The 25,830-nt window shown below is 41.2% G+C and overlaps 5 protein-coding genes across 8 annotated transcripts; 3 read left to right on the plus strand and 2 right to left on the minus strand.

Moving 5' to 3' along the window:
- Positions 1 to 963: 963 nt before the first annotated feature.
- RB195_005432 (uncharacterized protein) lies at positions 964 to 1,440 on the plus strand (the record flags this gene model as incomplete). The annotated part of the gene is made up of 3 exons (XM_064177924.1): positions 964 to 1,074; positions 1,176 to 1,224; positions 1,328 to 1,440. The coding sequence occupies 3 exons, from the start codon at positions 964 to 966 to the stop codon at positions 1,438 to 1,440; spliced, it is 273 nt and encodes a 90-aa protein (XP_064035022.1).
- Positions 1,441 to 1,499: 59 nt separating this feature from the next.
- RB195_005433 (uncharacterized protein) lies at positions 1,500 to 4,221 on the minus strand (the record flags this gene model as incomplete). Of its 2 annotated transcripts, XM_064177926.1 has the most annotated exons (3): positions 1,500 to 1,532; positions 1,644 to 1,689; positions 1,748 to 4,188. In XM_064177926.1, the coding sequence occupies 3 exons, from the start codon at positions 4,186 to 4,188 to the stop codon at positions 1,500 to 1,502; spliced, it is 2,520 nt and encodes an 839-aa protein (XP_064035023.1). The 2 variants fall into 2 exon arrangements, with proteins under 2 accessions (XP_064035023.1, XP_064035024.1); XM_064177925.1 differs by lacking the exons at positions 1,500 to 1,532; positions 1,644 to 1,689 and having other exon boundaries at positions 1,741 to 4,221.
- A 312-nt stretch (positions 4,222 to 4,533) lies between these two features.
- Positions 4,534 to 6,981, plus strand: RB195_005434 (uncharacterized protein; the record flags this gene model as incomplete). The annotated part of the gene is made up of 1 exon (XM_064177928.1): positions 4,534 to 6,981. One exon carries the CDS (start codon positions 4,534 to 4,536, stop codon positions 6,979 to 6,981), a length of 2,448 nt encoding a protein of 815 aa, XP_064035025.1.
- A 969-nt stretch (positions 6,982 to 7,950) lies between these two features.
- On the minus strand, positions 7,951 to 12,469 carry RB195_005435 (uncharacterized protein; the record flags this gene model as incomplete). Of its 2 annotated transcripts, none has more annotated exons than XM_064177929.1 (13): positions 7,951 to 8,046; positions 8,118 to 8,262; positions 9,102 to 9,178; positions 9,303 to 9,437; positions 9,497 to 9,640; positions 9,863 to 10,006; positions 10,151 to 10,260; positions 10,412 to 10,493; positions 10,773 to 10,947; positions 11,080 to 11,216; positions 11,746 to 11,856; positions 11,943 to 11,990; positions 12,281 to 12,469. In XM_064177929.1, the coding sequence occupies 13 exons, from the start codon at positions 12,467 to 12,469 to the stop codon at positions 7,951 to 7,953; spliced, it is 1,593 nt and encodes a 530-aa protein (XP_064035026.1). The 2 variants fall into 2 exon arrangements, with proteins under 2 accessions (XP_064035026.1, XP_064035027.1); XM_064177930.1 differs by having other exon boundaries at positions 12,281 to 12,325.
- A 7,873-nt stretch (positions 12,470 to 20,342) lies between these two features.
- Positions 20,343 to 25,804, plus strand: RB195_005436 (uncharacterized protein; the record flags this gene model as incomplete). Of its 2 annotated transcripts, none has more annotated exons than XM_064177931.1 (11): positions 20,343 to 20,402; positions 20,467 to 20,625; positions 21,754 to 21,841; positions 21,895 to 22,051; positions 23,717 to 23,800; positions 24,370 to 24,465; positions 24,546 to 24,633; positions 24,686 to 24,771; positions 24,877 to 24,985; positions 25,426 to 25,521; positions 25,724 to 25,804. In XM_064177931.1, the coding sequence occupies 11 exons, from the start codon at positions 20,343 to 20,345 to the stop codon at positions 25,802 to 25,804; spliced, it is 1,104 nt and encodes a 367-aa protein (XP_064035028.1). The 2 variants fall into 2 exon arrangements, with proteins under 2 accessions (XP_064035028.1, XP_013292288.2); XM_013436834.2 differs by having other exon boundaries at positions 20,467 to 20,592.
- Between the last annotated feature and the right edge of the window lie 26 nt (positions 25,805 to 25,830).

The raw sequence follows: 25,830 nt of genomic DNA on the forward strand, positions 1-25,830 counted from the left end.
TCCGCGTTCTTTTTCACCTCTACGACTCCTCCGTTCTTCAGAAAGTGGAAACACGAATGCTAACTGCTGCTTATATAGTAGCCAACTGTTTATATGATCTGATGTGGAACGCTATCAGTAGGATTATGTCGTTCACTTCATTTTATGCGAAACATCATTCTGTGATAAGTACTGGGGGAAAACATGATTGAAACCTATACTTTGAGTAATAACTCCAAGTCATGTCTATATTACATTGGTATCGAAGGAGTGCTTAAACGTGAAGTTGGAATGTTCTCCAGATGAAGAACTGACGCGTTTACGAAGAAAACTATGAAATCTTCAGCCTAAATTTCACAACTCTAATTTTGCAGAAAATGTCACCACCTAGTACTTTGTTTTCATTAATCAGTGAGGCGATATATATCATGATCATGTATATAATAACGGACTTATTCTGTCACGTGTGTGTGTGTGTGTGTTTGTGTGTGTGTGTGTGTGTGTGTGTGTGTGTGTGTGTGTGTGTGTGTGTGTGTGTGTGTGTGTGTGTGTGTGTGTGTGTGTGTGTGTGTGTGTGTGTGTGTGTGTGTGTGTGTGTGTGTCACGAAATTCGAAAAAGGGGGTGCGACGGGCCCACCTGGCGTCGGATTGGTGCGCCTGCGTCAGATACCTATAGAAGGGGGTGCGACAGGTCCACCGGCGTCGGTGGACCCGGTCATTGGTGCGCAATAACTTAGTGTGCATGACGCAAAGATAAATGGTTGGAGCCGTTTCATAGCCGTGACCACTGGGCGCTTTGCTCTTCACCTTTATGACTCCTCCGCGTGCCTATTTCCTTCTTGTTTGCCTCTAGTTTGTAGCATGCCGTTCTTCAGAAAGTGGAAACACGCATCCAAACGGCTGCTTAAATAGTAGCAAGATGTTTACGTGATCTGAGGTGGAACGTTATCTTTATCAGTAGGATGATGTCTTTCACGTCATTTTATGTTAAAACATCATTCTGTGATAACTATTGGGAGGAACCAGGAGGAATACCCATACTTCGAGTATGCTCCCACCTCAATCCTAACCGCTACCTACACAGCTCTTAAACCGGTAATTGTGCACACTTCTTTTTTGTCGTTTTGACCACACTGTAGACTGTACATTTTATTTTTCGAAGAGAATTCGTAAGCTACCTTTTAAAAGAGATTAAGGGAACTACATCTGCATCCGATTTCGGACGAGTTTCTCCGCTCAGCGAAGGTTTGCCTATAAGTGCATAGTATCCTTTAAAGCTTCTGCTTCCTTTGTCGTCCCATTATAACATTTCACGCAGCTGCAGCGTGCGTCCATGCGTACTGTTCAGCTTTATCGATCGGCGGGCGCAGTTTCAATGCAGAAGCAGAATGTCTACAGGAAATGTACTATGAACATTGCCCATGTTCGACTGTCTTTGAATCTCGGCATGTTGAAACGTAGTTTTAACTGATTTCCTTGAGCTGTAGCCAAGATTGGTATCGATCTTTATTAAACAGCGGCTAACGTTTCGGCGATATCGCCTTCGTCAGAGCCTGGAAAACTCAAAGCCATTAGTGACCTATCCCCTCAAGCACCTCATCACCCTACAGAAAGCACCCAAACGGTAAGCAAACTCAAACAGCAACACATAGGCTAGTACTTACCTCATTAGCTAGACTTGTTAACTCAGCAGACCACCACGTACCACAACTACGAGTCACAAGGGTTTTTATATAGGGACCTCACGGCCCGCCCCGTAGATCAGAACCCGCATAAGTCTTGATACGGGGATAACTCGTTTGTGATCGCAATGCACTCATCCTTCTTGTTCATTTTTGGACTTTTGGCGGTTATCCAAAAGGCCTCTAGCGTTCTGCGTGCTGTGATTTCGGACTCGTAGGATAATATACGAACTTCTACCTCTACTTCGGAGTTTGGATGACATATTCTACGGTGTGCTCCAAGTGGGGTGAAGGTTTTTGATTTTGCGAGTCCGTCTAGATGCTCCTTGACCCTAATACACAATGGGCGTCCCGTTTCCCCTATATAATCGTCACCGCACAACCTGCACGTGATACGATACACCACTCCCGATATCATGCAATCACCCTCTCTGCCATACGGGCAAACCACGCAGCTGGGAGTTGTGCAGAGTCGATCATACACACGGTTACGTACCAGCTTCGCCTTGAGGTTTGCTGGAGGTATTTCCACAACCCTCACGTCATTCCTTAGACCCGCTTTTCGTAGACAGCCCCGTACTGCTCTGCTCATATCATCAGATATATAAGGTAAACAGAAAGGGATCTTCTCTGGGCCATCCACTACGTTGGGTCTTCGAGAGGGATACCGTGCTTGTCGGGTAGCACCATCTCCAGCTGGGTACCCATTGGACATTGCTACTTTATGGGCCACATTTATAGACCATGCTTTTTCCTGGCTACTCGATGAGACTCTTGCCGCCGTTCTGTACATGTTACCTATAACAGATTTTTTCATTTTGCTGGGATGCGCTGAAAGATAGTGGATTAAGATGTTTTTACTACTGGGTTTCCGGTACCACTTAGTCTTACATATCCCATTCCGCAAGTAAATGTGCACATTCAGGAAAGCCAACCAGTTGTCTATCGGTCTCTCCCTTGTGAACTTGATGTGCGGACACTGCTGATTGAGAAGATTGAAGCACGCGTCTAGTTCTGCTTGGGTTGAGCAGACGACGCAGCAATCATCTATGTAACGATAATACAGCAGTGGTTTGCGGTCTATTATAGGCTTTTCGATCTTGGCCATGAAAACAATGGCGAGAGTGGGTGCCAGCCTTTGTCCCATAGCTAGGCCTCTAAGTTGTCGGTAGTACTGTCCCGACCATCGGAAAATAGAGCAATTCAGGCATTCGTTTATCAATGTCATGATCTGCCTGATGCTGAATCCATACATGTTCAAAGAAGCCTGGCGCTGCGTGAGCAGTTCGTGAACAGCCTGCATCGCTACATCGTTTGAAACGTTCGTATAGAGTGACGTAACGTCAAAGGTCTCTACTACACATTCACGCTCAAATGAGGTACTGCGGAGATGTTTTAGGAAGTTGCTAGAACTGCTGAGGTGGGCAGGGACATATCTGAGCAGCTGATTTAGGATTATGTTGAGCAGCCAGGAAATTCTATCCGTGGGGCCCCCGATACCACTAATGATAGGCCTCACTTTAAAGTCACGTGGATCGTTCGAAGTGAGGCCATTTTCAGAGAGCTTGTGAGTTTTGATTAGCGTATATAGGACTGGACATGCGGGTAAGTCGTTCTTGAGACGCGTAATAAAGTTTTTTGGGAGCCCTGCTGTTCCTGCCGTTTCTACCCAAACCCTGTTTAGGCGGCGATATTGCTTTCTAAACTCATTGGCGGAGGATGGGACATATAGACTGTCATCCTCAAGATGTTGTCTCGTTATCGCCTTGTCTAGTTCACGTGATAGAACAACAAATTCGCCTCCCTTATCACTAACGGAAACCTTGATCTCTCCAGCTGTAATAAGATTACGAATCTCACGTAGGCCTCGACGTTGCGCGACAGTGAGATTGAAATTTACGTGTTTTCTCGAGAAACGCTCCAAAACGGAATACACCGATGTTGCGAACACTCGAAACTTGTTGTCTACCGTGGGGTTGGGTTCAGGTGGTTTATACATCATACGCGGGAAAGGTATGGAGGGTAAGGATACTTGCTCAGCTATTCTGTTCTCTTGCCTTCGCTCTTCTTCTTTTGCTCTCAGTCGCAACCTATCATGAACCAATTGGAGGCTGCCCACAACCTTGCGTGATACCTCCGGACTTATTGATTGCACAGGCGCGAAACTAGGGCCGAGATCCAAAACGGAAAGTGCGTCAGCTGAGATGAGTACATCGCCAATCACAGAAACACGAAATGAACTTTGTGCACTGTTCTTATTAGCTATGGTGCTGTTGTGATCTGCACATACAGAGGTAGATTTAACAGATTTACTAACCTTCTGATGTTGCTGATGGTCTACTAATCGTCTGAACTTTTCCTGCAGTCTAGATTTAGCACTAGAGCGAATATGATCACAAATGGACTTTGACTCACCCACTATTCTCCTCCAAATGCGTTCCGGCACAAAACGTTCACAACAATGTTCTTTATACACACACTTCTTAAGCAAAGAGAACATGTGATCCTGTTTTGCCTTCAATGCCATACGTAGGAGTCTGTTGCTCGATCTTCTGGACATCAGTGAAAGCTTTCGTTTGAGAACATGCCGCTTATCTCGTGACAGTCGAACCTGTTGGTTATATAAGTTTGGGGTGACTTGATATTCTTGTTTTCGGCTGGAGAAAGTGGATGGTCTGCCTTTCTTTGAGGCAAAAGATCTGCCTCAAAGAAAGGCAGACACCACTTCTCTCCGCAGCTGCCAAGAACAGTTGCAAGTCACCCCAAACTGTTATTGCCACATGTGCGACTGTCTTTGAGATACTCGGCATGTTCTCAAAGAAAGCCGGCAGTTGTAGAAGATTTCCTTGAGCTGTAGCCAAGATTGGTATCGATGGCATTGAAGGCAAAACAGGATCACATGTTCTCTTTGCTTAAGAAGTGTGTGTATAAAGAACATTGTTGTGAACGTTTTGTGCCGGAACGCATTTGGAGGAGAATAGTGGGTGAGTCAAAGTCCATTTGTGATCATATTCGCTCTAGTGCTAAATCTAGACTGCAGGAAAAGTTCAGACGATTAGTAGACCATCAGCAACATCAGAAGGTTAGTAAATCTGTTAAATCTACCTCTGTATGTGCAGATCACAACAGCACCATAGCTAATAAGAACAGTGCACAAAGTTCATTTCGTGTTTCTGTGATTGGCGATGTACTCATCTCAGCTGACGCACTTTCCGTTTTGGATCTCGGCCCTAGTTTCGCGCCTGTGCAATCAATAAGTCCGGAGGTATCACGCAAGGTTGTGGGCAGCCTCCAATTGGTTCATGATAGGTTGCGATTGAGAGCAAAAGAAGAAGAGCGAAGGCAAGAGAACAGAATAGCTGAGCAAGTATCCTTACCCTCCATACCTTTCCCGCGTATGATGTATAAACCACCTGAACCCAACCCCACGGTAGACAACAAGTTTCGAGTGTTCGCAACATCGGTGTATTCCGTTTTGGAGCGTTTCTCGAGAAAACACGTAAATTTCAATCTCACTGTCGCGCAACGTCGAGGCCTACGTGAGATTCGTAATCTTATTACAGCTGGAGAGATCAAGGTTTCCGTTAGTGATAAGGGAGGCGAATTTGTTGTTCTATCACGTGAACTAGACAAGGCGATAACGAGACAACATCTTGAGGATGACAGTCTATATGTCCCATCCTCCGCCAATGAGTTTAGAAAGCAATATCGCCGCCTAAACAGGGTTTGGGTAGAAACGGCAGGAACAGCAGGGCTCCCAAAAAACTTTATTACGCGTCTCAAGAACGACTTACCCGCATGTCCAGTCCTATATACGCTAATCAAAACTCACAAGCTCTCTGAAAATGGCCTCACTTCGAACGATCCACGTGACTTTAAAGTGAGGCCTATCATTAGTGGTATCGGGGGCCCCACGGATAGAATTTCCTGGCTGCTCAACATAATCCTAAATCAGCTGCTCAGATATGTCCCTGCCCACCTCAGCAGTTCTAGCAACTTCCTAAAACATCTCCGCAGTACCTCATTTGAGCGTGAATGTGTAGTAGAGACCTTTGACGTTACGTCACTCTATACGAACGTTTCAAACGATGTAGCGATGCAGGCTGTTCACGAACTGCTCACGCAGCGCCAGGCTTCTTTGAACATGTATGGATTCAGCATCAGGCAGATCATGACATTGATAAACGAATGCCTGAATTGCTCTATTTTCCGATGGTCGGGACAGTACTACCGACAACTTAGAGGCCTAGCTATGGGACAAAGGCTGGCACCCACTCTCGCCATTGTTTTCATGGCCAAGATCGAAAAGCCTATAATAGACCGCAAACCACTGCTGTATTATCGTTACATAGATGATTGCTGCGTCGTCTGCTCAACCCAAGCAGAACTAGACGCGTGCTTCAATCTTCTCAATCAGCAGTGTCCGCACATCAAGTTCACAAGGGAGAGACCGATAGACAACTGGTTGGCTTTCCTGAATGTGCACATTTACTTGCGGAATGGGATATGTAAGACTAAGTGGTACCGGAAACCCAGTAGTAAAAACATCTTAATCCACTATCTTTCAGCGCATCCCAGCAAAATGAAAAAATCTGTTATAGGTAACATGTACAGAACGGCGGCAAGAGTCTCATCGAGTAGCCAGGAAAAAGCATGGTCTATAAATGTGGCCCATAAAGTAGCAATGTCCAATGGGTACCCAGCTGGAGATGGTGCTACCCGACAAGCACGGTATCCCTCTCGAAGACCCAACGTAGTGGATGGCCCAGAGAAGATCCCTTTCTGTTTACCTTATATATCTGATGATATGAGCAGAGCAGTACGGGGCTGTCTACGAAAAGCGGGTCTAAGGAATGACGTGAGGGTTGTGGAAATACCTCCAGCAAACCTCAAGGCGAAGCTGGTACGTAACCGTGTGTATGATCGACTCTGCACAACTCCCAGCTGCGTGGTTTGCCCGTATGGCAGAGAGGGTGATTGCATGATATCGGGAGTGGTGTATCGTATCACGTGCAGGTTGTGCGGTGACGATTATATAGGGGAAACGGGACGCCCATTGTGTATTAGGGTCAAGGAGCATCTAGACGGACTCGCAAAATCAAAAACCTTCACCCCACTTGGAGCACACCGTAGAATATGTCATCCAAACTCCGAAGTAGAGGTAGAAGTTCGTATATTATCCTACGAGTCCGAAATCACAGCACGCAGAACGCTAGAGGCCTTTTGGATAACCGCCAAAAGTCCAAAAATGAACAAGAAGGATGAGTGCATTGCGATCACAAACGAGTTATCCCCGTATCAAGACTTATGCGGGTTCTGATCTACGGGGCGGGCCGTGAGGTCCCTATATAAAAACCCTTGTGACTCGTAGTTGTGGTACGTGGTGGTCTGCTGAGTTAACAAGTCTAGCTAATGAGGTAAGTACTAGCCTATGTGTTGCTGTTTGAGTTTGCTTACCGTTTGGGTGCTTTCTGTAGGGTGATGAGGTGCTTGAGGGGATAGGTCACTAATGGCTTTGAGTTTTCCAGGCTCTGACGAAGGCGATATCGCCGAAACGTTAGCCGCTGTTTAATAAAGATCGATACCAATCTTGGCTACAGCTCAAGGAAATCAGTTAAAACTGTACTATGAACATTTGCAGGCTCTACAAGCCAACAACAGAAACGATATATCATCTCATAAATTTGAAGAAAAAGCCGCTGACGTCCTCAAGCTGAACACGAAAGTCACGGATGCTCAAAATTGCTGTTCTCAAAACGTGGACCGAATAATGTGATCTTCAATAATGTACCCATGTAAGTCTTTGAGAACAATGAAATAAGTGTTAGAAAAAGTTTATCTGTCAGCTAATAGCCATAGACAAGAAACTGGATGTTAGAACTAAATGAGTAGCGATATTTCCGAAGAAAAAAACACTGCTAACGCAACACTCAATATTGAAGTCTCAACAAGAATAGAATCCTATATATGTTGGTCAAAGAGATTGGTCAAGGAATTTAACACTTTTTTAGAAGTAACAAATGACAAAAATTACCTACATTCATTACTGTACATCACCACTCAGTATCTCAAAGATCTGCCCGCGATCTAATGAACCGTTTAGTCACTAATTTGCTAGCGAACATACATCATAATTACACTTACTGAATTGATAGTGCTACTTACAAGCATAAGAAAACAGAGACAACATCATAGTTACTCTTCCGATCTAATACTTACAATAAGTAGAGCATCATTAGGCTGAGGCGATGTGCCTATGTCCGTACTTTGCTGTCCCACACGTAAACAACTAAAGTGGTCCAGCTGGGACCCAGCCACCGAAACCTTCTTCAAGATCCTTGGCGGCAGCGATTAGGAGACGATCCGAGTTGGGTGGAGCTACAATCTACAAAGAGACAAATTTTTCTTTTGAATCGCAGCAAAAGAAAGAGTAATGCTTCCGATTTGACACCTTACCTGCACTCCTAAAGGTAATCCATTCTTATCCAAGCCCATGGGACATTCGATGGCTGGGAAAGCGATTGCGTTGAAAAGCGCGGTGTATGCGAAGTTCACAGGCGCAAATAAAGGTTCATTATGGAACAGCGCAGTGCTCGGCCAGCTAAAATAATTGGAATTGCTACTTACTTCACTGGGATTGTGACCAAAACATTAACCGACAGTTTGATCCCTCTTCGTGAGGACAGAAATTGATCTTCTCTATTGAGTGCAGTTTTTGAAGTTAAAATAGGTTAAACACTTTGATACCAAGTTTATATACATACAAAGTACAAAATGATAGCATAGACATTGAAGAATACATAAAGTAAAAACCGAAAGTATTCAAATGGGTGCAGGTAACGAGTCCGTCCCAACGCAAGTTCCTCCCCGCCTAACGCCCGTTTTCTTCTGCTTTGCCCAAGCCGAAGATGCATCACGCTCATACGATATCACATTTTTTACTCCCATGAGACATAGACATTCTTAGTGTCATGTCCAGATTTCCGTTTGCGAGTGATAGCAGCATTTGCAGCAACTTGTTTTATCTGATGATAGTATGGCTATAACAAAGTGTAAACGGTTGCACTACCGGAAATTACAAATTGTATAGTTGGGTCAAAACGACATGAGTCACGAGTGTAATTGCAGTGCATTTGCGTACGCGATCGAAACAGCGCTGTGGAGGCAGCAGTTGGAACCGAATTGGGACCGCCGCAAACTGCGGCGATGGCAAGCTCCACCGAAGCGCCGCAAGAGAAGCCGGGTATGCAGTTCCGTACGTGCTTCATGTCGTTTTGCTTCATGTCCTACTATAAATAGCAATAGAAAAATAGCCATGACAAGCACAAAACGCTGCTTTTTTTTTTCTTTTAAAGAGAAAAACCACTAGCAAATTTATCTAATAAAACATGATCGAGGCTAATAATTCCAGAAAATTTGAAATGAAATCTGAAAGCAAACCTCGGGAAAAGGAAAATTCCATCATTGCCAAGTAATTCTTTCAATTCACGTATCAAACGGTCACGTTTGTAGGAGATCTGAAAGGGACAATATGAATCAGTTGTAATGAATTGTTTCACACCATTACAAAAAACATTATGAAGCAAAAATGGATCAGAACCGTAGAAAACCCGAAAAGGGTGCTGATTTACGAGATCCCACCTCTCTCTTTTGTTCGTCACTCAGCGCATCCGCATTGTCAATAATAGCGCCAATGATTCCTGGGAGTGTATGATTGGACTTGCCCATAAAGAATTTTATAAGCTCGGTGAAAGTGTTTACGCGTCCCTTGGATCCCTAAATGAAGTTAGAAACCCTGATTTATATTGCTTCAGAACTCATTTTTGAAAAACTACCTCTGCACAGAGCATGTACTCGGAAAGCTTTGGTCCTCCTTTTACGTACATACTGACGACGAACATCTCAATAGCATACTTTGCCAGAGGCAAATCCAAGCGATGAGCAACCAAATCATACTTGCGCTCAAAATAACCGACCGCCTAAATGTGACTGAATCCGAATCATAAAGAACACTTCTCGTACGCTTTAATATTCGCAGGCAAATCAGAGGAAAAATAGGGAAACCGTCAAAAATCAAGTTTTAACAAATAATGGAATGAGCACCAGAAGAAGTCGAAAGTCGCGCCACCTCCTCTCCCAATGTCCTTCAACATTCTTTGCAAGAGAAGCTAATGTGTGATTGACATAAGTGAAAAACACACCTTGTGCAATGTATTCCGCATATCCCTGCTCAAAGGTGCAATCAACGGGACATCGTTGATGCCTTCCATATAGAAGATTCGCAGCTTTCTCATAGATACCGGCTCGTCAAGGTTCAGAGATGCCACCTTTTCACCTCCCATTACCTGCATCAAAAATAATTGGGAAAAACAATGGAGAAGGAAACGAAGTATGAGGTATAATGAAAGAGACAAGAAGGATATTTCACTATTCTGCTTTAACGGGGCAGACGACGGTGATAAATTTCTGCTAAGTCGTAATTACCTCACTTTAATCAACAACGGAATATCTTCAGCAAATCGACACATCGGGCCAATCCTAAGCATCTGTGCTTTGTAGTTGGTGGCAATTGGGATATGTCCATCCAAGGGTACGATTCCTAAACTATCAGCTCAAGAGTACATCTTTCCATGCTATTGAACTGAAAGAAGCATAAATCGCTTCGATTTCAAAGGACATTCTCCACTTCATAGGACACCTTTCAAATGTGAAAAGATAATGTGAAAATTAGAAAACAAAAATAAGAAAACCTGGAGTCGGCTTCATCCCGAAAATTCCGTTGAAGAATGCTGGCATACGTATTGAACCGCCGATATCGCTGCCAACTCCAATCTTAAAGAAAAAGATGCACGTTCAATTGTGGGAGATCTGCTTTTGTGCAGAGTGCTCATGAGTGCAAGAAGACAAAAATGTCTACATGCGATGCCCAGTTCAGAGTTGGGAAACCATCGCCATCTTTCGAAAGTGGTTGTTTGCAGATGTGTCTATACTGCTCAAGACAAATGACGAATTGTTAACTGTCAGTAACGATTTTGTCCATACGGCGAATCAGTTATTACATATTATATCATTAAAAACAAAAAAAGGAACTGAAGAGACATAAAATCTAACCACACTAGCAGCAGCTCCTAACAAAGCACCTTCGCCCCCACTACTTCCACCAGTCATTCTTCTAGCATCGTAAGGATTTGTGGTTCGACCGTAGATGGTATTGCACGACTCTACCCACATGCACACTTCGGGAACATTTGAAATAGCTAGGAGTATGGCTCCCGCAGCTCTCATCCTAGAAAAACTTCAAAAAATGAAAACAAGTAAAACAGCAAAAATTCGCTACAGAAAATATTATCACTTCCAAAGATGTTACGTCCAAGTGTATGCTTTTCCGAAGGAAAAAGGAGACTCTTACACCAATTACCTTTCAACCACTTCAGCTGTCTGATTGCATCGGTCATCTTTCCTACTGAAAATTCCACAAGTGATAATATGACCATTTACAAGTATAGCATCTTTCATAGTGAATGGCACGCCGAGCAACGGTTGCGCACTAATCATCTGGAATGGAAAAGAAGTTACAGAAAAACCTGAATCATTTTACATACATGGTTCAGATTCGCGATAAATACTCAAAACACAATGCTCAGTGACCGGCTAACAACGAAACATGGTTAAAAGTCATTTTTCATGTTGTTTTCCTTAATCTTTATGAGCTATTGTTTATGCTTCGGCGCAATTGTTATGACATAGATAACAACTATTAAGGAAAGAACAAATTAACCATAACTTTTCTGTACCTCAACCAAGAGTTTACTATGTTTTAAAGCTGGTGCATCAAATAAAAGACTTTATGTTAAGAACTGAGTTCTACTTCTCTAAGACATAGATGTTATAGGAAAAAAAAACTGTTAAGCTTTCCGAATATATAGAAAAGTTTAATCTCAACCGTCTATGTCACATTCCACAGGTGCGAACTTTTTGCCAGCTACTTTTCTTGAGTGGAGTAAGCATTCAGAGCTCACTCCAAAGAAAGTTGCTGATAAAACAGAAACAGTAGAAATGCTTAGCAAGGTATGCGCACACGAACCTCGTCCAGCTCGCTGTCAGCTGCATCTGCAATTCTCGAATCCACTTCTCGCGCTTTTTCTCTGGCTTCATCGAAGTTCTTTACAACAACGGCATTAATTATAGGATTCACCTGAAAGAATTACGGAATTATGGTTTTCAAAACTGCAACGTAGTATGTCTTTTTGCAATCAGATCAACTATGGTATGAAAACGCACTTGTTCTATCCTGTGGATGTAGGCCTCTACAAGTTCGAGGGATGAAATCTGGAAAACGATTAATTAGCAACCGATAGATTACACAACAGTAGATTACGGTCGTTAACAGTTAGTATAATTGTTAACGACAGTAATCTAAATAAAGTACTTTGATTTGTACATGTTCCGAAATTAGTGACGTTTGAAAATTAATAATTCAGGGATAGTGAAGAAAAAAATCAAGGAATTCTTTTCTTCATGAATTCTCTTTTGCAAAATTGAGAAATAACTAGTAGTAACAGTACGGCAACTACTACTTCTACTATATAACGTTTTTCTAATTTTAATGATATGATTACCTCACGATTAATAATCTTCTGAACCGCTTGCGTTGCACTGATCATTAGTATTCCATCACTTGGTTTAGTGACATAAATTCGAGAAGTGAAAAGGCTTATGAATTGAAAAATAAGATGAACGCAAAAGAAGTATACTCGCGATATGATCATCAGGAGCGGATGCACTGTTCGATACAGTGTTCGCAGCATCCTAAAAAACGTCTTTTTATGGTAAAATGATACTCATTTTATGCAAATTTAATACACGAAAAAAAGCCGCATATTCTTGTAAAATAAAAGTTGTTGGGAATCCGTTGCTACAAGCAAATCAAACGTCAAACGGCTAATAACAGAGACAACAATGCCTAACCATGCCTAACCACAAATGACTTAACGGAAAAGAATCCAAATATTTCCAGTATGTATCCTCCATCTTCAGTATCGATCTTTACTCAAATTTTGGATCCAAAAGTTAGAATTGGCCGCTTGAGATTAGGCGCCGGAGATAGAAATAATCGTTGAGCAATCAGCTTTATCATGGAGAAATTTTGACAAGTTCATTTTGAGTAACGCAATTTCAACCAAAGCGTTGCAGGGCGATATCATCGCTGCGTCAACTCAGTAAAAATCTCCAAACCTTTTACACCAAATAACTTTTGCGGAATATAAATATGAATATAACAGAAAAAAGGATGAGAAGATGCCTCCGAACCAATTTAAAGGCATCACCCCACGAATCTGAGGTGGTGCAGATTTCAGGTGGAGTATTTTTATAAGGGATAGCAGATTATGGAGAGGAGGGTGATTACGTCCATTTCTTCCTAATCAGTAAAAAAAAAAACAGCCTGGAAGATGCGGCGCCTCACAAGGCTGGCGCGCTCTAGTCGAGCTCCTTGTAGAAAATAGTGCGCCAGAACGCCCGAAGCCGTATCTTCCGGGCCGTTTTTTTACGGCAATTAGGAAGAAATGGACGGAATCACCCCCTCCCCATAATCTACTATCCCGTATAAGAATACTCCACCTGAAATCCGTACCACCTCAGATTCGTGGTATGCTGCCTTTAAACAAAAGTTAACTGCATATAATATGACTCATCAATGTAACTTTCTAGTTCAAATTTGAAAAAAGCGATATTCGAGTGGATGAGTTGAGCAGATTTTGTAGAGAAAGTAGACTACACTGTATAGGATTAAAAGGACCAAGAAAAAAAGAAACGTTCTGAGCAGTAGGAAAGAACGGAAACAGTTAGTGAAGTTCCTACGAAAACGAATGAAACCTTCTAGGAGTTGTCCTTTAAACTAGTGCCCAGAGACATTTATCACTTCATAAAAACAGCGACCTCTTGCACTGTTTGCCAATCTTCGACGATCAAAAAGGTCACAACCACTTAGTTAACACCACTTAATGATGTACTAATTCGACTACAGCGGAGCTAAGGCAAGAGGCACCGTGTCAATGTAATAACGACTAATCGCATTGCAAACACCTAACCAGTTTATGGATGGAGAAAATTCTAATGTTCACCACTATGTTGTTTGAGACACGTAACAATTCAGGAACTGAGACGAAATGCAATTACTTCAAATTCACTTATTATTCAATTTGTCTATTACATGATGTCCTTCCTATGGACCATCAGATTTCAGAGTTTATGAAATAGCATGAGACATCAATTTGAAAAATCCGCAAAATCAGCTCTATTTTATTCCCTATAAAAGCAAGTTTTTCTCGAAATGAAAATAATCAGAGCTACATAGGTCAAAACCCTAAAAATCTTCACCCAGCAGAAGTGTTTTTAAAAGATGAGAAGAAAATTCGGAACTTTTCGAAGTTAACTAACCTTTGACTTGATTGTTACAGGGAAAGTAGAAACGGATTTCAAGAAGCGGTAAAAAGAAAAGTAAACGTTAGCAGGCTAACAAATATTAAGTATGCTAAAGCGTGAATATAGGTCCAGCACACTCCAACAGAACTTCGCGGGACCAACATCTCGCTTTGCATCATTTCTTAGTGCTAAATTCTAGGACCCTTTTCGCTCTATGCTACAAACATTCATTAGACTGCTGAAGACTCATAAAAAATTGCACTGGCTGCATTTTAGAAAGACGTTCAAAGGAAGGACGACAATATCAGTTATCTAAAAAGACAGACTACACTCCGCCGAGAAGTGGCATCCGACAACGGGTCGATCAAAGTCCCCTGTCAACAACCCATCAACCAACAACAAAAACACATTGATAACAAACGAGAAACATCAAAGCAGATCCGATAGTTTTGCAAGGAAAAAACTTGCCTTGGAAGATTTCGAGGAATCACAAACGAGAACTGAAACAAAGATTGTTTTTCAACAAGTGGCGCTAAACTTTCGTTGTTGATAAAAAGTTGTAATGGCCACAATTTCTAGACGACTAAGACAAGAAGTTTTAGGAAAAATTTTTAAAAAAAAGTCACGCAATGGAGTCTTTTAACTTGCAAACATTCTAAAAGACGAAAAACCTATTTAAAAAAAAAGCATTGATAACGAAGCGTAGGCGCTACAGAACAACATTATTGCCAAATATAAGGAGTAAAGAAAAGTTTGCGATTTTCTACTAACAAAGGATGCGCACAACGTCGGGTGGAACTTTACATGCAAAAGGTTACGACAAGAAAAACCTAAATTTCTTTGAAATCATAAAAGTGAGGATTTAGCTTCAATGCAATCAAAAAATACTTTTTTACTTTCAATTTCGGACACCATCATTCCATGTGAACGGCAGTACAGTATAGTGCTACGACAGAAAACATTACAAACTCCACAAGAAAAACTGGAAGACATATCTGAAGTAGAGAACTGGATCTTAGATACGATCACAACGGTATAGGTGGTGGATGGTTCTCAGATTCTACCCAGATGTATAGATCTGAGTTTACCAGTGTATAACTCGTAGGATTCATATACTTCCATCTCCCAAGTAACTCCGAAACTATAAAAACTCTCGAGCTTAAAATAAACAAGTGTATGCAGTAAAGAAACCGCTATTAATTATTTCCCTTGATTTTTGACGTAATGAAGCAATTCTTGCAACAATCCTTAATCCATCACGTTCGTAGTAATCTGCTACAATTAATGGGGTTCGTTACATACGTTAATCATTACAGAAGAAGCCAAAGTGCTGAAACAAATAAACTTAGTGCAGGTCTGTCCCTTTGACTTTCACTGCAAGAAGGTCAAGTCATTAAATCCTCTAAGGTGATAGATATTACTTATATTATTTCGAAGGACCTATGAAATCAGTTCCACAGAAGTCTTCATGTCCATGTCATGTTTCATGTTTGTTTCATGTTCTTGTCCTCCTTGAAATATTCCAGGTAGTTCGAAACTAAATGAGCTAGTCACCACCAGGTCACAAAATTCACAATCTCGTCGCCGTTCTGTTGTGGCGTGATCGCAATAAACGAATTCATCGTAAGCATCTACGTGTCAGGACATTCTCCTCAATTCCTAAGTTCGATGCTTCTTATTTTTCATTTCTTATTCGATGCTCATCTGCTGAAGTGACAGTCAACAGACTGAAGTCGGTTTTCAACCATTTTTAATTGTCATTTAATGAGAGAACACCTTCGCTTGCGAAAATCTATTCAGGTGAAAAAATGGTTGGGAACCGCTTAACATTGCCCGCAACAGCTCTTGCCATGTTACATCAAAGCTTAACGCTTCTCCAACGGACACTGCACCTTTCTTCAGCTGCTACTGCCATTCTGGAATGAGTAGTTGATGACCCCTCATACAGCGAACATTGAGAACAGAATTACGCATGTGCTCGTTCCGTGTCATGATTAGCATTTTGTGGTCGCATGCCCCGATGAATGTCCGAAGCAGATGGTTTCGTGCAGTCATGAATGGAACCAGCCGCATGCACAGCTGGATGATTGCCAAGTCATTTATTCATAGGGCAAATAGCGTCGTAACGTCAAAACCATTGAAAAATTGTTACGATCTGACAAATGAAATGAAACTGTATTCATCATAAGTCAACATCACCAGAGTATAGCTATGTATGCAAGCGATAGATGAACTTCTTACAAGGAACCATTGAAAAATCGTGCCATCTACCGTTCAATGTCTACAAGAAAATTGCACGACTATATTTGCGTTTTGTTCAACGATCTGCGACCGTCGGGCTGCGTTTCATTATTGCGCGCCTACGTTAAGCGCCTTGTGGAACGCTCTCTTAGCTCGGCTCGTCTGCATCTATATATATATATATATATATATATATATATATATATATATATATATATATATATATATATATATACATATACATAAAGAAAAATACTTTTTTATAGAAGTGCAATCGTTTTAAAGAATTTACTTGGTAAAAATAAACACTAATAAAAATATAACTTTGTAAGTAAAGATTCACGAGACGCCAAAACGTTTGAATCCGACAATTCCCTGAGTTAGCAAACTTGCTAGTAAAGCAACATCAACATTTTAAGATTTTATAAGACCAGATAAACGTCAAGAAGAAACTCCTCACTACTTACAAGTGGCGAAAGATGTACAGAATAGGGAGACAGGAATAATGAGTCATACTGGAGGAAGTTTCTGCAATTGCGGGAAACGACTCATCTCGAAACATCGGCAGTCTTCGCACTTACTACGATATTAAATGCGTTGGTAAACAGAAACATTCCAGAGCAAATTTCATCAAATTAAAACTGGTGTTTTCTTAGTGCTAAAAGAAGAAGGAAATTACCTTCGTTTGGCTGTTGACAAACGAAAACGACAAACGAGAACCTGACTTGATCTTTAGAAGACAGGAAAGATTAAAGGCATCACCTCAGGAACCTAAGGTGGTACGGGTTTCAAGTGGGTTATGCCTATGCGAGGTCCTAGATAATGGGAAAGAGGGTGATTACGTCCATTTCTTCCTACCTGCCGTAAATGCGGCGCGTGCACAATGCTGGCGCGCTCCAATAGAACTCGTTGTAGAAAATAGCGCCCCGGCATGCCCGAAGGCCCATCTTGCGGACCGTTTTTTACGCTAATAAGGAAGAAATTGACGGAATCACGCACCTCCCCATAATCTACGACCCCGTATAGGCATAACCCATCTCATCTGCACCACCCCGGGTTCGTTGGGTGATGGCTTTAAGTCCACTGTCATTTTACATGTGAAAACATTCAGCGAGACTCGCTATTTCATACATGCCATGAAAAGGCAAGTTATGAACGGTAAATGAAAAATTGTGCTTTCAATAAGTGGACAAATAATATATGCATTAGTGAAACGAAGCAATAATAGAATAATGATTAGAAGTCATGTATTTTAACTATTTTCAAAATAACTGCCCTAGTGCAAAGTTGTTTAGGCTTCCCAGTTCCTAAAGCAATGCAGATCATTGAAAAACATACGTTTAGGTACTTCTCAGCGAAGGTTTGCAACCATCGCACCAAGTACTGGAGCCGCAGTCAAGCAAGCTACAAAACGGTACATGTGTTTAAATTTATAGAGAAAAAAGAAAAATCACTGGCAGAAAAGCAAGTACCGAACTATCCTATTTGCTGCAATAAATGCAGTACAGAAGCAAAAAGATGGGGCCGCTGACTTCTATGTAAAAAAAATAATGAAGTGAATGAAGTATTTGATGTTAGTTTTATCTTCTTAATCTTTTTAAAGATAAAAACTTCTAACGCGCTCGATTCCAATTCAAAATCGTTTGATGCTTCCGAACATGTGTCAGGCTTTCGTGTCGTGGTATTCCTTACCTTTCTTTTACTTCTGAATGGTAAGAAATTAGAAGATCAAACAATTCTGGGACGAGTTGCTAATTCCTTGCTGTTCTGAGTCAGTCACTTTGCGCCAGTAATGACAATAGTATGTGTAGGATTTCTCAAACCATAAGTCGTTGGTCCTGCTCATCATTCACAATTCATGAAGATTCAAATTCATACGGACCAAATGTGTCTCCTCTCTCTCTAATCTCCTAACCATCAGTGCGAGATCTTGACGAGAATTTATAGAAGTGTTTATTCAATCCGCTAGTACTACAATTATATCCTAGAACTTCTTACACATCGCACGGATAGTCCTCCAGCAGTTCCTCAGTTGCACAGAAGAGGGATTCATCGAATTGACAGCGTGGAATGAAATTGGAAATTGAAGAGCGTGTAGTTAAACACCCCACCATACTCTTCCCAATGTGATATGCAGTGAAATCAACGCAAAGCCCGACCCCACCACAGAATTCCAGAACAAAATTTCAAAAAATACAAAAACTTGAAACAGCTGTGTCTGAACGAGAACGGACGAGTTCGCAAACGCCTTGATTTCCAAGCGAATCCATCTAGGACCAGCGCCCGGAAATATCGACGTGCCACGCTACTGTCGGCTGGCCGCTCGCGTGCGGTTTGCGTGCTCGTCGTCATTACTGTATGGTACCATACCTTTCCTTGGTTATCCGCGCGGCAATTTCCTTTTTTTAAAAGCTATCGTAATCTCGGTTTGCATACGATATCTTATGGAATGGTAGTGGAGTAGTGGCGAGTTCTACTCATTCAGCTTTCAAATCTACCATCGATTCACTAGGAATCGATAGGTGTGTGAATTTCCGGTTCATCTGGGCTCTCTTGGCTTGTAGGTTCGCATCTGAGGGTTCCCTTGTCGGGATAGCTTTATCATGATGGCTAGGGTTTGAGTTGGATCTGTTCTGTGGTAGTTTATCTTTGTTTTGATCGATCCAGGTGAAGAACGTTTGAAATTCGTTCATAGTGCGTCATGATGACCATGTGCAGACTGTGGAATGTGCATATTTAGGGGAGAATCCCTATCATTCCTGGTACTGTCCTTTGTTCCTTAATACTTCTTGAAGGTTCCTGAACATCAAAATGAGATCAGCTCCTAGTAGTTTTTGTTGTTAAAGAGCATTCCTCTGCAGGAGTAGGTGAATTTCGCCCGTTGAATCTTTTTGATGGATTTTACGAGAGAAGAAACACATAGTTGCAGTGCTGCAGCTACTAAGTTAGATTTGCTTGTAGATTGTTGCTGTTTAGAAGCGGAATCAACAAAGTTAGTACGAATCAGCATTTTCCATATTCTGACCTACCGTATCTAGCAATGGCACCACTGTAGTTTATGAAAAGTGATTATGGTGCGCTTACATTCGTTTTTTCATTATGTACGGTGCTGTACACTCAATATCATTTGACACGGCCCAGCTATTCTCTCCTCCTATATTTAAATCGGTCGTTTCTGGACAAGGCGATATACAGTCTCTTTTTCCATGAAGGAAATCTTCAAAAAAGGAACAATCTGTATAGAAATTATATTAGAACGCAAAATATTATCCTTAATGCACAGATATGGGTGTTTTATCGTTTCGTTCTGTTTAGTTTTGCGTTTAGAAAACTTCTCATCTTTCGTTCTCGCTGCACCTTGCCCTGTTACGCAACCACTGACTTTGTGGAGATATTTTTACTTGAGCTGGAATTGTTTTCATAGAAAAAAAGATGTTTCATTCAAGTGAAGTGAACAAATGAGAACTCATCCTTTTACGCAAGGTTAAATAATCGCAGCTTTAGTGAATTGAGAAGTGTTGCCAATGAATTGTAAAGGGTTACTTCACGTCTTCGCCAAATTCCCTCTACTTAGGAAAAATAGAATAGATCCGATGATGTTTTTTGTTTAAATAAAGAAAACTCAAGTCAGTTTCGAATTTTGCTAGGAAATATTTGAGTACACAGCAGACGTCGCGTTCTGCATTTGACACTGTAAATTAAGTAAATAACATATTAGTTGTTGATACAGTTTGTGTTAACGAGTAATATCGAAAATTCCCCTTTGAATACTTTTCAAACATCGTTTATATTGTTGGAAACTAACTAAGATGTTTTAAAAGATGTCTTAGTTACTGCATGCGTTGAGTGCCTTATTAATTATCCTAGCAGTTGTCAACGGAATTCTATCACTATTCTTCTTTTCGTTAACGAGACGTGAGCACGTATGTCATCTGTTAACTGGATGTTGAGGTCCTGTATCCTTGGTTCCACTTGGCAACCTCTAGGAAACATGGCAGTGAAAGTAGTTCTATGACTATGCTAGATCCTACTTTGCTTCTTCATTCGAATTTTCTTTTTTATCAGATTTACGTGGAGGTATTAAAAGCTCATACTAATCCTACTTGTTCTATTATTCTTGATTAATTCCACTTTTTTTAAGCGCATTCGATCCCTCTTCACAGTTAACGCTCAGTCGTCGTCGGTGATGGATCTTCCGCACGAGGTGGTGTACCACCACCACCTCCCTGTCGATGCCGAAGAAGATATGCGAATGATGGAGGATCAGGTAGAAGCGCAAATGGATGATATTGAATACGGGGTGGGATGGTGCTCTTATTTTTTGGCATTTCAAAATTACAAAGGTTTCGATTCTTTTTTGTCATTTCGAGTGAAATAGCATAGAATATTATAGATAATACAACAATATCATACATACGGTGACTGAAATGTCACATTTCAAAAGCGGAAACGTGAACAAATCCCTTCTTGTGTGGGCTGTTCATCAGTCGTCCTGTTTTTTCCTCTGTAAAACGCACAGATCGTTTTTCTTTTTCTTTTATCTTTCAGGATGGTCACAAGTCACATTAAGACATCATTATCAGCAGCTGCGTCTCTCTACAAATGTCCACGAAAGCTCAGGTGTTCAACAAAGCAATAAAGAGCACTAAAATTAGGGAACAATTCCCTCAACTAGATCCTATACTAATCGTTTCTCATCTTTTTGATCCATCTACTCGCAACTAGTGGTAACTTTGCATAATATATTCAGATGAGCCTAGCGAATACGCAAAACAATCAGCTTCTCCCTTCTCCCCGTGATCGGAAATTTCGTCTTCATGGAAAGTGAATTAAATGATCCTCCAACCTTCTAGGTTTTCACCTTCCAAAGGTTTTTTCATAGTTTGCCGCGTTGCACCTTGTGCCATGGAGAATAAGAGCTTCCCCGCTTTGCGTTGTTGCTTCCGCTAACCTTCATCAAACGAAGTGGTTTTGCGCCCATGCATCCACTTGTGCACTGTTCTAAGAGGATCATTTTGATCTTTATCGTTCACTGTCTTTCTGTTGAAACGTACCTCTTCTCCAAGCACCGGATATGTTTGAGTGTAACAAACGTGCAACTGATTCATCATATCGCTTAATTATTGGTAAGATACGTGAGTGTGATAGAATTGAATAGAAGAAAAGTCCGAGAGTTATTCCCAAATGCCATTTAGAGAAAGTGGAAAGTGCCCCCTCTTTTTTTCAGTGGACACGTCAGCAGTCAGCTTCGGATTAGCAAACAAGGGCCTCCATTTTCCTACTCTTTCTCTTTTTTTCACTTCTCTGCATTTCTTTGTCATTTAGGGATCCTAAATGTTCCACAGAAATAGGTATATTATTGGCTTCCTCGCGTCAAACATACCAAGAATTTATTTTCCCCTATCTCTTATTAACATTTTTTCTCTAGGGAGATGTCAGTATGGAAGGTGCGTTGGCAGAACCACGTGCAGTTCACCAGTGCAACATCTGCAACAAAATTTTTGTGTCATTTAAAGGTACTCACCACGTTGTAACAAACATTTCTTGAAAATAATCGGCTCTTATTCAGGTTTACAACAACATGCTGTGATACATACAGATCAGAAACCGTACCAGTGTGATATTTGCGGGAAATCGTTCAGGTTCAAATCGAATTTGTTTGAACACCGTTCAGTCCATACGGGTTTCACACCACACTCTTGTCCGTATTGCGGGAAAACATGCAGGTACAGGCATTTCTTTACAATTCATGTTTTCTGTCATAAATCTTCACAAATTTTGCTGTAACAATGACTATTAACTATGACTACTTGGAACTATTTGCGCTTTGTTATTACAACGGTTTATTGTTGAATTGGTTTATTTTCGATAAGCTAAGGTATTGTAGATAATTCGAAGAGATGTGGTGGCCACACACTAATGTTGGTCTTTTTCTTTGAATTCGAATGAAACGTTTGCAGTCAGAGCTATGTTCATAGGCACTTTTTTCTTTTATTCTTTACAAGAGTGCGGGAATAGTAAGGAGATTATTGTCCAACCCATCCTAATACTGTAGTAGATCGCTTTTGAGTTGGGTTCTTTTTTACTGCCTTCGTTGATTGAATAATGATGACACACATATTCCCAGAGTGAAGGTAACTGTAGGCGCTTTGAACTTTTTGCGTGAGTACTGACCAGACAGTCGAAAACCGTCGACTGAGAGGAAGAAGAGAATTTGGACGAAAGTCTACTATATGCTTAGCCTTCTTAGGGGATGGAGGTAGTCAGCTCGCCAGTCAATAAAGAGGAGGTGATACTGATGTTTCGGGTCAGGTGTGGAGCAGTTGGTGAGAGGTTCCGCTGTGGCTGCACGATCTATCGATGGCTCGAAACTTCCTCTCCTTTCATCCCTTTGTGTTCGAAAAATTGGTACCAGACTTGTCTGGGAGGATAAACACACTGATTTAAGACACCGGATATCCCTCGCGAGTCATTTTGTACAGCGTAGACACGCGTTCGTGAACCTCGAACGATTCTGAATTGAAGTGGACGCGTTGGCGCATCTCGGATTGATTAACGCCAGACACTTTATCCTCTATCCACTGAGATTTCAGCCAAGGAGAGGTGTATTGGTTCCGAGTATTTCAGCTGACCAGCGTTACTGGGCTTGCGGCTTATTGACGATTAAGATTCCTATTGGTGTACCCTAGCATAGTTCTCTAGTCTCTTTAAGAATGAGAAATCACTCTACTCTCAAGAGTAGTACTTTAGTCGCGAGGCGTTTTTGGATGAATTTTCCTTCCTCCTTTTCGATCAAGTCAATCAGTAGTTCCTCTTCGCTTCACAAATGAAATCATACATCTTTCCGCATTCCCGAGGGATTAGGCCAAATACCTAATCATAATCATTTGTGATCACTCATCGACAATTAAGTGTGCGGCTATTACAACTTTGTTTCTATGGTGTTTTAGCCGTACTTTTCAACGGCTTTTCTTATCGACAATGCGTTTATTGATGAATAGGTCAACTAATCCCTTTCGTATACCGAACCATTACATAGATCGTGGGAACATGCATAGGTATTATTAGAATTCAATAACTTCATCGATCGGGGCGCATAACTCACGCTGAACAAGACTTGACAGAGATTTGTGCATCCCTAGGAACTGATTTTCCTATGTTCGAGAGGCATGTCATGTATTGATGGGTAGATTCTGACCAACTACAAGATACTACAAATGTTATCATGGTACTAACGCAATGTTTTTTGGATCCATATGGATTACAGCGCACAAGAACTAATGAAACGTTGACGTCTTATCCGTTTAGGACTTTTTTGACTGATTATAGTGGATTTGCGTCTGCACAAATTGGCGCGCCAAACAATCCTGCAAGTAAGACTACCCTTTCAGGTTGAAAGGGAATCTTAAGAAACATTTGAAGACTCATGTCACTTCAAAGGACGAGCTTGAGCGAGCATGGAGGCCATTTGCATGGTAAATGTTTGTTTTATTAGACCATCACCATGAAATTCACTTATTGACGCAGATTACAGTACAGTTATCATACGTGTTCCGCTACCATGTCACTTTCTCCATGTGTCTTAATATTGTGGTATTTAGTGTTATTTTGTTTATTCCAAAACAAAACTCTAGTTGTAGGATGATGCGTATTGCGGAAGTGCCCAGGTAAAATGTAGTGGGGGAGGGGTACAACGGCACCCTTAATTTCGAAGTAGATAATCAAATCGATCGGGGCCCTGAGGCCTAAACACCAGTCTTAAGAGGATCTATGACATGTAAGCTAAAGTTACTATGAGGAAAAAGTGAGTTAGAGCGTTGGAAAAAAGGACGCTACTGAGTGCCCCCTCCCAACTACATTTTTACCGAGGTGACCAAGTTTTCAATGTGTAGTTCGCCAATCACAACTGTGGAGTTTTGAGGGTTATAGAACCTTTTAATGTTATTCGTGTGAACTCAATCGAAATATAGCGTGTGACCCGCTAATTTCCAAAAGTTGTGGTGAAATTGAATTCGTTGTAGACAATTATGTATCCTTTATTTAGTAATCGCCGCCCAGCAGCGGACATTCCTGATGATGCCATCATAGTTCGAGGCACCGGTGATCCATTCTTCACTCCGCCATCACGTCCTCGCAAAAAGTTAGTCTTGACTTTTCGCTTACTTTTGTATTTTCATACAAGAGCAGGTTTAACAGAGAGCTTCACTGGATCCTTTGCAGGAAACTGGGTTTAGGTCCAGATCCTTCAGCTTGGATTGATAAGATCAGACGAGGAGAAATTTTGCCTGGAACTAGTCTTCAAACTAAGGTTTGTAGCTCCTGGTGACAATCTCCGTTCGCAATCGATATTTCCATCGTAGATGATGAGGCTGGAGACGGTACTGAAGAACAATGAGTTTTCCTTGGAAGAAATTTTCGAACAAGCGAGGACGATCGCTTTCGAGAAGTGAGTTTGTTAGCACCTAACGACCAGAATCAATGTTTTACTAAAGTCTATGCAAAAAGAAACGAAAGAAAAATGTTTGGATAATTTGCAGTTCATTGTTTTCAGATTTGATTGCCCGATGTGTAGATCACAATTCTTCTCAAGAGCAGAATGCTATGATCACTTGGAAATCGAACATCCCATGGCCCGAATAGAAAGGCCATTATTTTGCGAGGTTAGTGCTCTTTTCTACACTTTACCCGTTTCTCATTACTTCGTGGTCTATTTCAGGTTCTTCCGCTTCACACATTTTTTTTTCTTCTCACTTTGACGTTTTCTTTCCGGCATCCACTCTACAATCTACGTTATCATTTTTTTCTGTCTTTTTTCCACGTAATCTTTTCTTTTTCGATCATCTTTTCAACTATTCTCGCCACAGACAGGACTTTTCTTTGCACATTATTTTTCATCCCATCGTCAGTTTCTTCAGTTTTTTTTTTGTTCTACAGTTCCTTATTCTCTTCTTGGATCCTTTCATTTACAGCTTTCAACATCCGTTTTTTATTACTCTCCTCATCTTTATACTCCTTTTCTTCCTTGTACTTAATTCTTGATTCTTAAATTTATCCATCCTGCTCTCTTGCTTTAGTCACGATAGTTCAAGTTTTATTTAAGATTTGTTTAAAAGTGTTCGCCGATCGGAAATCACTTGAACAACATGAGAGCTACCACAAGCGAGTGCATTTAATGATAGATAACAACGAAATTGAGGTAAGATTTTCTCACAGCTATCCCAACTTTCGCGATAGACTCTATAGTTAATACAGTACTGGAGTAGAATTGGTCCCTACCCCCTATCTACTTGATTTAACGCTTACAAAGGTGAACTAAAAAGAATAGGGCTGCAGTGACATTCTTCTAAACAATGAACGAAGAAAAATCAACGAAAAAAAAACTTACCACAAGTTTTCAGTTCACTGATCCGGAGATATTATTGCCGGAATCGTGTGACTTCGACGAAGAGGATCTGCAAGGAGTTCCGGTTATTCATTAACCGATAACAGATCTCACCCGTCGCTG

Source organism: Necator americanus, chromosome I, assembly GCF_031761385.1.
Source record: "Necator americanus strain Aroian chromosome I, whole genome shotgun sequence".
Classification (NCBI taxonomy): Eukaryota; Metazoa; Nematoda; class Chromadorea; order Rhabditida; family Ancylostomatidae; genus Necator; species Necator americanus.